Source organism: Lampetra fluviatilis, chromosome 19 (assembly GCF_964198595.1).
Source record: "Lampetra fluviatilis chromosome 19, kcLamFluv1.1, whole genome shotgun sequence".
NCBI lineage: Eukaryota > Metazoa > Chordata > Hyperoartia > Petromyzontiformes > Petromyzontidae > Lampetra > Lampetra fluviatilis.
In genome coordinates this window covers 1,666,296-1,680,632 of record NC_136293.1, presented here as the reverse complement: position 1 = coordinate 1,680,632, position 14,337 = coordinate 1,666,296, and the positions used below count along the sequence as shown (strand labels likewise).

General features: G+C 46.9%; 1 protein-coding gene across 2 annotated transcripts in view; it reads right to left on the bottom strand.

Annotated features, from left to right (window-relative positions):
* LOC144937542 (gamma-aminobutyric acid receptor subunit alpha-1-like) overlaps nucleotides 1-14,337 on the bottom strand; it is a 119,998-nt gene that overhangs the window by 39,530 nt on the left and 66,131 nt on the right. For both annotated transcript variants that reach the window (XM_078864803.1, XM_078864801.1), the window contains exon 9: nucleotides 1,597-1,749. In XM_078864803.1, coding sequence (XP_078720929.1) covers nucleotides 1,597-1,749 — 153 coding nt within the window. The remainder of the gene's footprint in view (nucleotides 1-1,596; nucleotides 1,750-14,337) is intronic.

The window sequence follows — 14,337 nt, the reverse complement described above, 5'->3', positions numbered from 1 at the left end:
GATTGCCTTGATTAAGTTTACGTCTCGTCACACACACACACACAATAGGGCTGTTGCACACACAGACCCATCTAAATGCGTTGCTTGAGTCTCCTGGGTTCTCGACTTTAAGTCTGCGAGGGTTGAATGCAATTTAAAACATTGAAAGCAAAATGCCCTCGCAGCATCTGACATCGCGCTGACTCCCACGGGTATGGTGTGCCTTGCAAATGTGCGATGTAACGAGGAAAGGAAAGCGGATATAATTTTTTGGCACTTGCCACCTCCCACTTGGTTCAAGCCTTTGAATTACACGTTGCCTCCAACCCACAACTCATTGTGGATTATTCTCGACATCTGCTTGCAGCATCAAACCGTGCTGCACCGAAGAGGATCTATGCCACAGATGTGACGGGAGGAGGTGGAGGAAACAACTGCTCCCCTCAAAAATGCACGGTGCGGCGGCGGCGGCAGCAGCAGCGATGTCTGTCTCTAGCTCCTCGATCTCACCGCAGCAGGCTTGAGAGGGAAGGGAAGCCTGCTATTTTAGCTGCGTCACTGAGGAATTGTGCAATGTTAACTTTTCATCACAAGGTGGACCCAGCGAATGGCGATTAGACGACAGTGTGGGAGAGATGTTAACCTCTCTACGCTGCCAGATCCTCGAGCTTAATGCAAGCGTCATGATAACCAATACCTGTTAGTCATATTATTACGCATCACCTATATATAAATTAGTTATGCGAAGCAAGAGGTGTGTATATTGAGGGTAGTGGCTAATATTGTCGACAATTAAATTTAAATCGCAAATCTCTATGCTTAAGGAACGTTGTACATTTAGTGCCTTAACGCTTCTGTGACAGAAACGGACATTGTGATACAAAGGTACAATAATGTGACCACTCAACATAGCCACCATTTCATCCCAACCCAAATGTACTGTTGCAAATAATAAATCTGTCCACAATTAATTAATTAATCACGGACAGATTGATTATTAATTAATCATGGACAGATTGATTATTTGCAACAGATTGGTTCTATAAAAAAGAACAAAGACTTTATTCACATTCTAAGAGGGTTTTTTTTGCATGCCATGCTCACACAAGTGTTGTGCTGTCGTGGAAATTTAACAACGGCTGAATGAACATTGGGTAGTGTCTATCTTATTTGGCAGGCGGGGCCAGGAATAGAAATTCCACATTCCCATGGCAGCTGCCCATGTCTCAATATTACCACCTGTGTTTAACTTGTTGTCCGCACCTCTGATGAGCACGGTTGGCTCCGTTCGGTGCGAAAGAAGGTCAACAGACATATATACACACAATACCATAACCACTGCTGAACTCACACAAAGTAGTTTTTAATTTATAGATACCAGATAGATGATGGGTCGGGAAAAATATTTTGATTGCAAGAGGAGTGTTCTGCCGCAGGATAACCCAGCAGAATATCAATATATACGCAGCATAAAATATGGTACTCTAAAAAAATGCAGTTCCGGTGTCTGTTAAAAAATGCCATGGAATGCATACCACTTTGATACAAGCAGTGTACTGGTACGAGATAGTGTACCAGCTAGAGTCATGGGAAATATAGCAGAATGAGGGTACTCACCAAACACTGTCCGTGCAGGGACTGACTCTCTGTTGAGCCAAAAGGACACCTGGGACAAGATGACCGTCATGATGCAGGGCAGATACGTCTGGATGACAAAGTAGCCGATCTTCCTCTTCAGGTGGAAGTATATGGTCATCACCGCATATTCTCCTGCATGGGAATGAATATACAGATTGTTAACAGAAACATCTCATGAGAAGTGTTTGGGTTATCAAGGTATATAGTCGCGCTCGTTACACACAAAGTGCTCGCCACAAATGAACCAAAATACCTTACTGATCTCGTCAAGCAGCATAAACTATCATCACGCAAACGCCGGTCATCCTTGCAGCAGCTTTTGGCTAGCCATAGAATGAAGGCAGACACTGCATCTCGTGCTTTCAGATGCACTTCTGCAGCCGTCTGGAACACTCTTCCTTCCGATATAGGAAGCCACTGGAGCTATGCACTTTTTAAACTAGTTTGAAAATGTATTTATTTAGAACTGCTTATTGTGTTTAATTTGGTGTCCTACCCTCCTACACCTCCAATAAGCGTGGTTGGCTACGTACGGTGTGAAATAAGTTCAACATACATACAGGTGACCCCTGACTTACGACGGCTCGACTTGTGACCCCCTGCTTTTACGACCTTTCTTATAGTAAGACCCCCCCCCCCACAGTAACAACCAAAACGCCACTGCTACCGACAGTGAGTCGATTGGCGACGAGTATGCACCTCTATGCGCACACTCGTCAACAGATGGCGCTGCTTTTGCTCTTCTGCCGTATGCGTATGTACAGTGACATGCTAACGTCATGGGGCATGACTGCGATTTGTGACGGAGTATTTATCAACTGGAATGAAGCGTTCAAATCCCAGACTTCCACCTGATATCAAAGTGGGTTCCCTCGTGGAAAATATTATTTGCTCTTAGGCTGCCTGTTCACAGTCACGAGGGACTGTCGATGTTGCAGATACAGATGAAATACTATTTTTTTTTACAAGAGATTTGTTCCCGCCATAGTAATGCGAATTTATCACCACCGGTCACAAAATGTGATGAGCACTGTTCAATAATTACTTGTGCAGGGATAGACCTTTGGGCCTTATTCTAATGTTGGGGGATATGCAGTGTGGAATCGGACCGGTGTACAATGGGCATGCCATGCCAGCACTTCCCAGAACGGTTCTCATTGCTATTCCACGATGTTTTCTGCAGAGGTTAAATGCCAGTGAACATGGGCTGTAGAACGCAGAGGTTTAACACTGGGACTTTTACCATAATACAGGTTTTCTGTTTGGGTTAGATCGCATAAATGTAAATGTGTCGTTAAACCCGCCACCTTCTGACACAGCCAATTAGTAAGGTTTGTCAAGTACACAGAACATGCCATTTCGTTACTAGTACAGCACACCGGTGTTTTGGAGAGTAAATCCACAACATTTACAATCCGAGTACGATGTTTTGCCAATAATTACAACCAGAATCATCAGGCAACAGCCAGGTTTATGACAGCCAGAATAGGGACTTCTACATTGACATTCAGACATTATTAAGAGTTGTCAACATGTCACTTATGTTATATTATTACGTATACACCTAAAACGTTGTACGCCATTGCAGATTATTTTTTAACACAGTGACTTGTAAATCTGAGAAATCAACATAGGCTTAGAATATTACACGGAGAGATTTTCATAATACAAATTATACATTTCTACAGTGAATCATGAGTCAACACACGAACAACTGTGAATGGATTTTTAATTTAAAGCTTTCGTGACTGTAGGGATTCATCTTCTTGGTTCTTTCGGTAAAGTCACGTAGAAGGGAAGTAATAAAATAATAAAAATAAAACATAATAAAATAATCTCCCCGACAGACCTGGTCTTCACCTGAGGACGGCTGCTTGCGTTGTGGCCGAAACGTCGTGAGAATTATTTTATTATGTTTTATTTTTATTATTTTATTACTTCCCTTCTACGTGACTTTACCGAAAAAAACAATAAGATGAACTGTGAATGGATTAATACGGTGCAAATCCACATGAACACTTTAAAATTAATGCATAGGCTTTTGTCAATAGCTTCACAATAATTAATATACAAAGTGTCAAATGCACTGAAAATGGTGGTCAGTGGTTTAATGCAGTGTTGTTTATTGTGTACTGACCGAGGCAATAGACCACTCATCTCACATAAGCGTACATGTGAATGGACAGTCAGCAAGTCAATTAAGACCTCTGATTGGTGCAGGGAGTCCTCAAATAAGATTCGTTAGGATAAGAGATTCAAAGGGATTGGAGGAGAGATTCAAACATAAAAGCGGGAAATGAGGGTTGACTGTAGGGGCGACGGTTGACAACCGTTGGAGGAAGAGTACGAGGATTGGCTGAAGGAAATGGGGTCAGTAAATCTTCTAGAAAGGGGGCTCGGAGGATATAAAAGGGGACAGCACAAGGAAAGTGGACAGTTGGAGAGAAGACGAAGTTCAAGCCTCAAAAACAAAGCCCGGGACTAGAAATAGAGTTGTGTCCGAATAAAACATCTTAAACCAAAAACACATGTCGGCATCACTATAACTGGTGTCAGAAGAGTGGAGTCTCTGAAAGATGTTGAGCACAAGCCAATGAAAAACCCACCGGTGACGTCCAACGACGAGGAGGTCTTCATCTAGAATGCCCCCGGGTGAAGAGGACCCAGAGATCAACCTTGGGGATGTGAGAGAGGCTGTGGCGGTGCTGGTGGTGATAAAAAGGGGCAATCGCAGCAACCGGAATGCCCATTCACCCAAGCACCACTGATAGCCGAAGGATGGGAGCAGCTGGAAGGATTGATAGACCTCCTCACAGACACGGTCGCCCGGCTCGTGCTGCAGCTCGCCGAGAAGGAGGGGAGGCCAGGAAATGCGAAACCAGCAGTCGGAACAAGCCGACAGCAGTGGGAACCGAAGAACCAGAAATGCTCGGTGCAGCCACGGCGACGACAGCAATGGTCGGGGCACCATCACAGAAGGCGGTTCCCATGGCACATGAGAAAGTGGTTGAAAAACCTCGCCGGCTGGGGCTGGTGAAGGAGTTTGTGGCAGCAGTAGGCGACTGGGGAGCTTTCATCAGACGGTTTCAGGCCATTGTTAGGGACTAACAAAGGCCTTAAGCGATGAAGCCCTCGCCATCTTCAAGGTCATACCAGCAGAACGAAGGGCCAGGCTACAAGCAACATGCCGCGAGATGGCTAAAGTGTTGGACCCACCGTCCAACGCGAAGAGGAAGTTCCATTAGCACAAGCAAGAGGAAGCAGATTCGCCGCTCGCCAACCGCAGCGCTCTGATGGTGCTCAGGCAGGTGGCTTACCCTCAGCTGGATGAAGCGGCACTGGACTCACTCGTGATCGAGAGAATGCTTGCCCTGGTTCATGAGATTGGCATTGTACTGCCCATAGTTGAGGAGGAAGCACAGATCTCCTTGTGGGTAGAACGGTATCTGCGTGCACAAGAATTAATGATCCGGCGGATCCAAGTAGTGGCACGTATAGAAGAGGTCCTGGGGAGTGGCGCCTGCAACGCCTGCCTGACATCAGCAGGGCTGCGCCCATCACGACAGCAGTCGGAGGTAGTGGAAGCAGTAGCAGTGACGCCCCATTATGGGCGGACATGGCCCAGAGGGTCGACTCAACAACGGGCTCGAGGATGGGGACCAAGAGGGTAGGTGGCGACTCCACGGTGGGGCCCGCCCATTACCTGCCATCGCTGCGGCCAGCCCAGACACATTAAGTGCGGGTGCAGAAGCGACCAACTGCCATCAGCGCTGACAGGGTCCACCTCCTCATTGGGAGCCATGGCTCAACAACATCAGGCGACTCCTGAAACCCCAGACACCCAGCTGGATAGCTCAACTCATGCATATAGGAACTCACTGCCTCTCACCGCCTCCATCGCCATCCCGTATGTACCATCTAATTCTACAAGCATCGGGAATAACGAGGTCGGGACATCCCCTAAAGAGGGTTGGGACTCGCTTCTCCACAGGTGGCCCGAGTTGGGCAACCAGTGGAAGAAGATGGCTCGGAAGGTCGTAGCGGCAGCCACAGGGACCTCGGTTATGATAGGTTCAGTGGGAGGAGTGGAGGTCCGCATTTTAATTGATACGGGGTGGCATCGGCAACTATTATTTACAACTGATTTGCTACCGTCCAGTGGCCATTGTTTAACGCTGGTCACCAGTACGTATGTGGCGGCAAATGGTGGTACCATGGAGATAGTGGGGCAAATCGATGTGCAAGTGCAAATTGGGGAGCCTGCCTTGTCAGGGCCCATATTTGTTTCCAGCCGTTAGCTGTTTCATGCCTGCTGGGAACCGATTTCTTAAATAAATTGCCTCTCTGGATACTCACTGACCAGTGTTTCATATAAATGCCATTAGAAGTTCACATTTTTTCCTGCAACCGGTGGGCCAGGCCATAGTATGCAACCAGGGTTTGTTTGTGTAGGCACTGGTCAGTGAGTCCATGACTGTACCTCCAGGCATGCAGATGCTGGTATCCTTAAGATACCACAAACAACTAGTGACGAAGTGGGTTGGCCGATTGTGGCCTCCCTGTCGAAGGCAATGACCCGCAGGTTGAATGGTATGCTGTTGTGACTTTTTCAGCTATGAAAGTGCCATCAGCTCTGCGATGAGTTAACTCTCAAAATATGTGCCTTGGTCTGAATGGATCCTTTCCGGGAATCCGTAAATACAAAACACATGATCCCACAATTTCCGAGCCATCTGTTTCGCCATCTGGTTAATTCAGGGGAAGGCATGGGCCATTTTCGTTAAATGGTCTGTCACCACCAAGACGACAATTGAGTGGTGTCGCCGGTCTTCCACACACCAGAAATCCATGCAGACTAATTCCATTGGAGCCGTCATCTTCATGCTTTCCAGTGGCGCCCGTGCTGCTGGTTCAGGGGTATTTTCCACAAGGTACCACCTACAACAATTGACTTACTCCCCGATGTCTGCCTCCATTCCTGGCCAAATGAACTGCTGCCTTGCCAGACACAAAGTTATCTCTCGTCCCTAGTGAGCCGCCAAGTCATGTATCTCAGCTAGTGCTTTCACTCGTGGAGATACTGGCAATACAAACTGTATCTTCCTTCGTCCGGATTGTTGATCCTTCACGACTATGTACACTATCCCATCTCGCAATTCGAGTGTCTCCAATTGTTTTAGGAGTTGACAAACGCCAGGACTCTCGCCGTCTCTCTCCCGCCTAAATGGCAACTGCTTCCAATTCAGATATGGCAACACCCTCCTGCTGCTGACTGCTCCTCAGTTCCCCTAAACACAATGTTTACAGCATATACTGTCCAGGTGGTACCATTGATTGCCTATTTTGCACTAAAGTCAGTGCTCTTGACTTGGCTGCCTCTTTCCAACCCAACTGGGACTCAAACATTGCTTTGACTGAGGCTGTGTCACAAACATGCTGATGCATACTCTCCTTCAGTTACGGGGCTTAACTGTAGCAACCCTCGTTACCTGGTTGATGTTGACTTATCCACCGGAATGCTTCCTGCACATTCACATCACCAACCCACGCTGCCTCCATAGCCAGATTGTGGTAGGGCTCACAAAGCAACTGCCTATTCAATTTTCCCACAAACGGGTCTCTGCTGAGCGCATCTGCCACGACATTTTCCCGACCTGCAATATGCTTGAGGTCAAGATCATAAGGCGTGAGCTTAGCAATCCATCTCTGCTCATAAGCATCCAGATTAGGCTTCATGAGAACATAAGTCAGTGGGTTGCTGTCCATCCACAGTGAACTTGTGACCCTTTAGCTATTTAAACTGAACTTGTCACAAACACTCCATTTAAGTGCCAAGATCTCCAGCCTATGGGCAGGATATTGCTTCTGGGCACCACTGAGAGTCTATTGGCGTGCCTCGCCGCACCCCTCCTGAACTTGTGACAGTACTGCACCTAGCCCGTCAAAGTACGCATCAACTGATAGAACTAATGGTTTGTCGAAGTCTGGGTGAGCCAACACTGCGAATTCCACTCGGCCACTTATCATTTCTTCAAGGGCCTTGTCCAGTCTGCAGCATTCAACTTTCGGAATGGCCCTTTTGCCCCTTTGCGTTATTTCTCTTTTCACCCACAGTCAACTGAAACAATGCTTTGCCCTTGCCAAACAGTGTGGGATAAAATGCTGGAAGTAAAATACCATCCCTAAAAATGGCTTTATTCTCTGCACAGAATGTGTACACCCATCTAGGTCCATCAGATCACTCCTACACATCTTGGCGATTACTTCCACCATTACTGGGTCCACTGCCAGCCCCTGTCAGTCGATTATGTGAACGATGAAGTTCATGCTCTTCTGCAGAAAATGCCATTATTTGGTGCCAGCTTCAAGTTGTTGTCTCTCAATCTTTGATCACTGTGCCTAACCTCTGGCGTGCCACTGTCTCCATGGGAGCGAACAACAGTAGGACATCTAGATAACACAACAGGCTCGTAAAGTTGAGGTCACCAAAGACACCCATCATCATGTGCATAAACGAAGCCGGGCTGTTGCACAGGCCCTTAGGCTCTGAGTGGTCGAACACCAGCACAACGCGATGCACCCCAACCATCAGCCCTCCTGATTAGGCAATGTGACAAGGACGTAGGTGTATGAGAGCCTTCAGGTGAAAGTTACATTAACTGATGATATGATTGGTTTGACGGTCGAAGGATAAAGTTGAATCTAGGATGACACTGAGGTAGCTGAAGTGATCGGTGAACCTGATGCTGTGACCAAAGATGTGTATGTGTGTTGGGAGTGCTGATGAGTTGAGACGTTGCTTGGTACCTAACATGATGGCCACCGACTTTTTCGCATTAAGGGCTAGGTTGTGTGCAGTGAACCACTTGCAAGGCCTCTGGTACATTCCGAGAGCCTCTCGAATCCAGATGCATTGCTAGAATCGATGGCAGTGACTAGAATAGTGTCATCTGCATATGAGTGGTGCTTAACACCGAAACTTGCGATTAGCCGGCCGATCGGGAAAGTGTAGGCTGTGAAGAGCAGGGGACCTAGGACGGAGCCCTGTGAAACCCTGCATAATGCTTTTGTTTCAGGCGATGTGGACGTGCCCAACTGAAGATTTACGGTCAGAAAGGTACGAAATTATCCACTTGAGTGCTGAGCCACATATACCGAAGTCGGATTTCAGGAGGGAAGTAAGGAGCGAGTGGTTGATGGTGTCAAAGGCTGACGAAATGTCCAGACTTACAAGTGCAACAATGGAGCCGGACTCCATAATCTGTTTCTGTGGAGTAGTTTTGACAGTAAGCTGACTGGAAGCAGTAGTAGTTTGGGGAGGAGGTGATATGTGGTTTTAGCTTGGCGAGGGCTAGTCGTTCAAAGAGTTTAGAGAGGTTCGAGAGATTAGTGATGGGACAATAACTAGATGGGTCATATGGGTCGAGACTTGGTTTCTTTAACAAGGGGGAAACCAGGCCAGATTTGAGGTTGGATGGAAAACACCCCATAGGGAATGAGGCATTTGCGATGTTCCTGATCATGATGGCGAGATCCGGAGCACATTGCTGGAACAAGGAACCTGGGAGCACGTTGAGTGGAGATTACTTTAATTTAAGTGATTCAATTAAAGAGAAAACGTATTTTGTAGACACTGGCTTGAGCATAGTTCGAAGGTGTCTGGGTCAATGCTTACAACTTCAGAAAACTGGAGTGGGGTACAATGGTGCGATGTGTGGGTAGACGTGTAGGAGTTTGTGATGGTGATCGGCTTGTTGGTGAAGTAAGTATTAAAATAGGTGGCAAGTTTCAGATCACTAAGGTGAGGGACCATGTGCTACCAGGATGTAGAAGATCCTTGAGGGTTTTCCATAGAATGCGCGGTTTTCCGGTTGCTGTTTTGATGTGTTCTTCAATGTAGGATGAATGTGAGACAAGGATAAGTTTGTTAGTTTTCCTGCAGGCAACTCTAGGCAAGTCGATCACTAGGTAGACCGATACTTTCAAGGTGCCTCTTGGTTCGCTTAGCAATGATGGCGTCTCTTGAGAGCCAGTAAGTGTCGTGGGAAGACTTCCTAGCGGTTCGTGATTTTAATGGACCCAGTTTGTCCAGCGCTGCCCTTATGTCAGCTTCTAGTTGGAGAGTGCAGACGGTTGGATTCAATGATGGTGATAACATTGAAGGCGAATTTGCGAGGACGTGGTGTAAAGCAGAAAACTCGATACCCTTGAAATAACGGGAGTGGCGGGTGAATTTGATGGTGATTGGCTTGGGAATTTGAAAAGAGAAAAAAGTATAAGGTGGTGGTCGGAGTAACCAGTTTGAAAAACTCCCAGTGCAATGATGCGTCGATGCTGGTCAGGTTCCAGAACCAGGTCGAGCATGCTCTCAACATTTGTTGAGGAAGCTCTGGTGGGGCCTAAGTTCGTGATGACCAGCTAATGGCAGGCCAGGTTGACTCAAGAGGACTATCAATGGAGGCTGGGGTATTGCCGGGGCAATCAAAGTCTCTTCTAAGAACGAGCCTGTAAGATGGGTTAGGAATGAGGTAAAGGAATTCCGAAAGCTCGTTTAAGAAGGTAGTGATGCTGCCATCTGGAGGGCGATACATGGAAATGATGGAAAAAAAATCGTTGTTAGTAGTGAGGGATATGGACTGGACCTCGAAGGTGGCGGGAGCCATCGGTAGATATAGCTAATTTTCAAGTGTGCATTGTAAATGACTGCTAAGCCACCACCCGATGGTTAGTTGCGTGAGGTTTATGAAAACCTTGTATCCTGGGGGCGCGACTTCCAGAGAGATGGCTGGCAAGGGAGTCGGTAATGAGCAAATGGTCGATGTGGTGGTCCGAGATGGTATCGTGAATCGGGGCTGATTTGTTGGTAATGGAGTCTGAGTTGAGTAGGTTGACGTGGATGGGAAGATCCGTAGAGGCGAGGCATCGAGAGATTAGAGGAGATGGCTGGTTGAAGGTTGACCTGTGAACGGCGGCTTCTACCACCTCTGCAACCACGGTGCCGATGCAGTCTCTGACGTTGACCTCGACGAAGCCCAAGGCCAGAGAGCGTCCTCAGAAGCGCGGGTTCCAGATGCAGGTGATGAAGAGATGGTGCATGTTGAAGCTCTATTATATCAGCCCATGCTGTACCGATGATGGTGATGAGGGGGGCAGGATTCAGGTGGTGTCCAATCAGCGGCTCTGCTGCCTGGAGCAGCAAGTTGAGGTAGCGTTGTCCAAGCTCCGTGCCATCAGCAAGCACTTCCCCGTACGTGGCAGATGCGTACACGCCCGTGTAAACACTTGTTGAGCGCGTACACGGGCGGACACAACCACGCAGGTGGGGCATACAATGGCGCAGCCAGAAGAACACGAGGTCCAGTGGATTGGCTGACCACGGGCTGTGCTCCAGCTCACTGATGAAATAGCAGGGTGGATTAACCTCACAGAGCTCCCATTCACTGGTGGTGCTGGGCAGCAGGCAAACCAACTCTCTCGTGTTGAGGAGAGGACAGTCTGCTTCACGTTCCCACTGGCTGATGGTGTTCAACAGTGGATGGAGCACGTCGAGCTCCCACTTGCTGGCAACGCTGGGGCATGCCAAGCTTTCACTCACTGAGTGCCGGAAGAGGTGCCTTGTGAGGACGTTGCTGGCAGGAACCGGACCCAGGGTGGCTGTTAAGCGCACTGCATGAACAATGCAGCCAGCGTCCTCCAGCCTCATGAGTCTGAGCAGCAGGCCTCGTTTACCCGCACTGCCCCTCAGCTGTGCGATGCGGCAGTTAAGCCGGGTTGTGTGACACTGCAGCAGCCAGCGAAAGTCTGTGCTGATTCAGAGTCCGCCATCCTTTTTCCAGACCATGACCAGAGGGGAAGTATACTCGCATGCTGGGTTCTGTATTATCCCTCAACTCTCAGTAGTGAGCAGGTGGGACCCTCCTGTATGGGAGACGGAAAGGACGATCATCTGACAGCCGGATACGATACATAAACTCCTTAGTTTCTCCGCAGTCCAACACATCCCTCGAAGATGTCTTCATATTCCGCCAGCGGATCTACCAGCTCATATTTTGCACCTCTACTGACCTCGCATCCATCAATATCAATCCCTCATAGATCAAGGGAGGCCAGCCTATGCTTCAGGCCCACCTGTCCAGATCCATGACTCCTGTCACAACTGGAAGGGTTCAAAACACCCTTTTCCTGGGTGCCTAAAGCAGGTTCAAATCCTCCACCGTGAGACATGGTGACACATCTGCCAATGTACTGTTTCGTCGTAATGTTAAAACTTTGTCTGTGGGATTCATCACCTCTATGGGGTCCCAACAGTCAAAAAGCATTTTGGTAGGCACCTTGCTGTTGTCTACTGAGAACCGTACTTCTCAGTGAGTTGGGTGTGCCCAGCGGTAGCCTTCCCCAGATCAGATGTTGATGTCTTGGCAAAAGCATCACAGTCTGGACCAATTTCACTGTCCGTACTTTTTCAGGTGCCACTCCACCTCTCCAACCAGGTAAGGTTATCAAAACGGTCAACCAAACGCTCATTCTCGGACATCGATGCTGGTCCATAATAGAGCGTTTTTTGGGTGAGACCGCATACATATATAAATGTGGTGTTAAAATTTGACACGGCCAACTAGTAAGGGTTGTCAACTAAACAGAATATGCCAATACGTCACTAGTACAGCACACCGGTGTGTTGGAGAACCAAGCCACAACCCTTACTAGTTGGCTGTGTCGGGTAATGGCAGGTTTTAACGACACCTTTATATATTTACGTGATCTAACCCACCCTCTTATAGATGATACTGGTTGCAAAAGCCTACGTGTTAAACTGATTGTTGGTGGTGTCCCTTCGGAGATTTTGTTACAATCCTCCTTACTTCTCATAGCCTCCAGTAGCTGCTTTATGATATTCGAGTCCACTATGATGTCGTTGGTTTAGCCCGGAACCAACAAAGTCAGCACGACCTTGTCTACGCCATCCATGCTTAGTTGCAGGTCATACACGCACTTTGGTTGCATCCGGATTCCACCACAACCCACTCAGACCATTCGATCTGATGGGTGTTTCACCAGATTCAGTCCTGCTTCCACCAACAATGGCTCTGCCTTTTCACTGATGGTGCATGCCATCGATCCCAAGTCCAGCATGCCCTTTAGCTGTACTTGGCCCCTGATATTGACCAGAATGTAGAAAATCTCGCTGAAGACATCCTCTCTGAGACCCCTCGGATAACGAGTGCGTGGTCCTTCGGCAATGCTCCTTGGACCTCAGAATGCAATTTGTTGTAGGTTGAATCGAAACTCTTTCAAAGTGTTCTTCTGAGGAGCATTCCTGCATCTGTAATTACGACTGGATACACACCAATCCACACCACGTTATACAACACAACTTATCATTCCCTGTAAAACGTCCATCTGAATCTGAATAATCATAACACCTGTTTATCATACATAATACACATTTAACATCAAACATCTGAAATATTTTACATTTCACAAAAAACATCCGAAATAAACATCTAGAGTGCCTTCTAAATACTCCATCCTCGTTACATCTAATGTGATAACTTCACAAATTAAATTATATTTGCTTGTATAGTAATAAAATCAATATGTATAATCCAATTGTATTGCTAAAATGTAAATTTATCAATTAATTGTAATCATCATGAATCTATATAGCAACTATTATTTATTACATCTGAATCAGAACAATCTACCAAAACACATAGATAATTATGCTCACTGCAGGGCAGTCATTTTGTGCGGGTTTATTTTCCGAACAATATAACTAAATATCACTAAATTGAATCAACTATTACAAAATTAGCTCCTATTCTTTTTTTATCACTCGCATTCAAACCACCTTCCCGTTATTGCAAAATCCATTGCATTAACTTGACTTTATCAAACTTGATGGACGAGCACTCGTGTATATATAATTAAATAAGTGTCACGGTGTTAATGACGCCATCTTTAACTTTCACGCGCAAAAACGGCAAAATAGAACTCAAAAGAAATGAACGTATCATACCTGTAATTATGACCACATGCACACCAATCGACCCAACACGACATACCACCTCACTGCTCAACCCCTGTAGTTGGGATTGAGTGCAAGTGTTAATAATCTGCACCTACTCCAGAATTACTGTTTATTAAATGATTACAATCTTCTTTAATAATTATATATGTACTATCATTAAACAATCATCAGGTATTTCACATTAAATTTATATTTGAATAATAATACGAGATTAAAAGGGTTTGGAGGAGAGAATCAAAATTAAAAGACAGGAAACGAAGGTTGACTAGGGTCGACGGTTTGACGATCGTTGGAGGAGTAGGACGAGGATTGGCTGAAGGAAATTGGGTCAGCAAAGCTTCCAGAAAGGGGGCTCGTAGGATATAAAAGCGGACGGCACAAGTAGAGAGAACGGTTGGAGAGAAGACGAAGTTCAAGTCTCAAGAATGAAGCCCGGGCCTAGAAATAGAGTTATCCTAATAAAGGCTCTTAATAAAAAAACGCGTATCAGCGTCACGACAATTTCAAGGCCTGCGGTCCACTGGCGGCCCCTGGTGGCCTTTAGTGCGGCCCCTGATGTGCGGCCTCCTGACAATACACGAACGAATGTGAAAACACCCCCCATCGTGCTGCTGCTGTCAAACCTCGATGGTTTCAAATGTGTGGCGGTCCTCACACTGATATCTTATCGGCGAAAGTGGCCCCCCTCT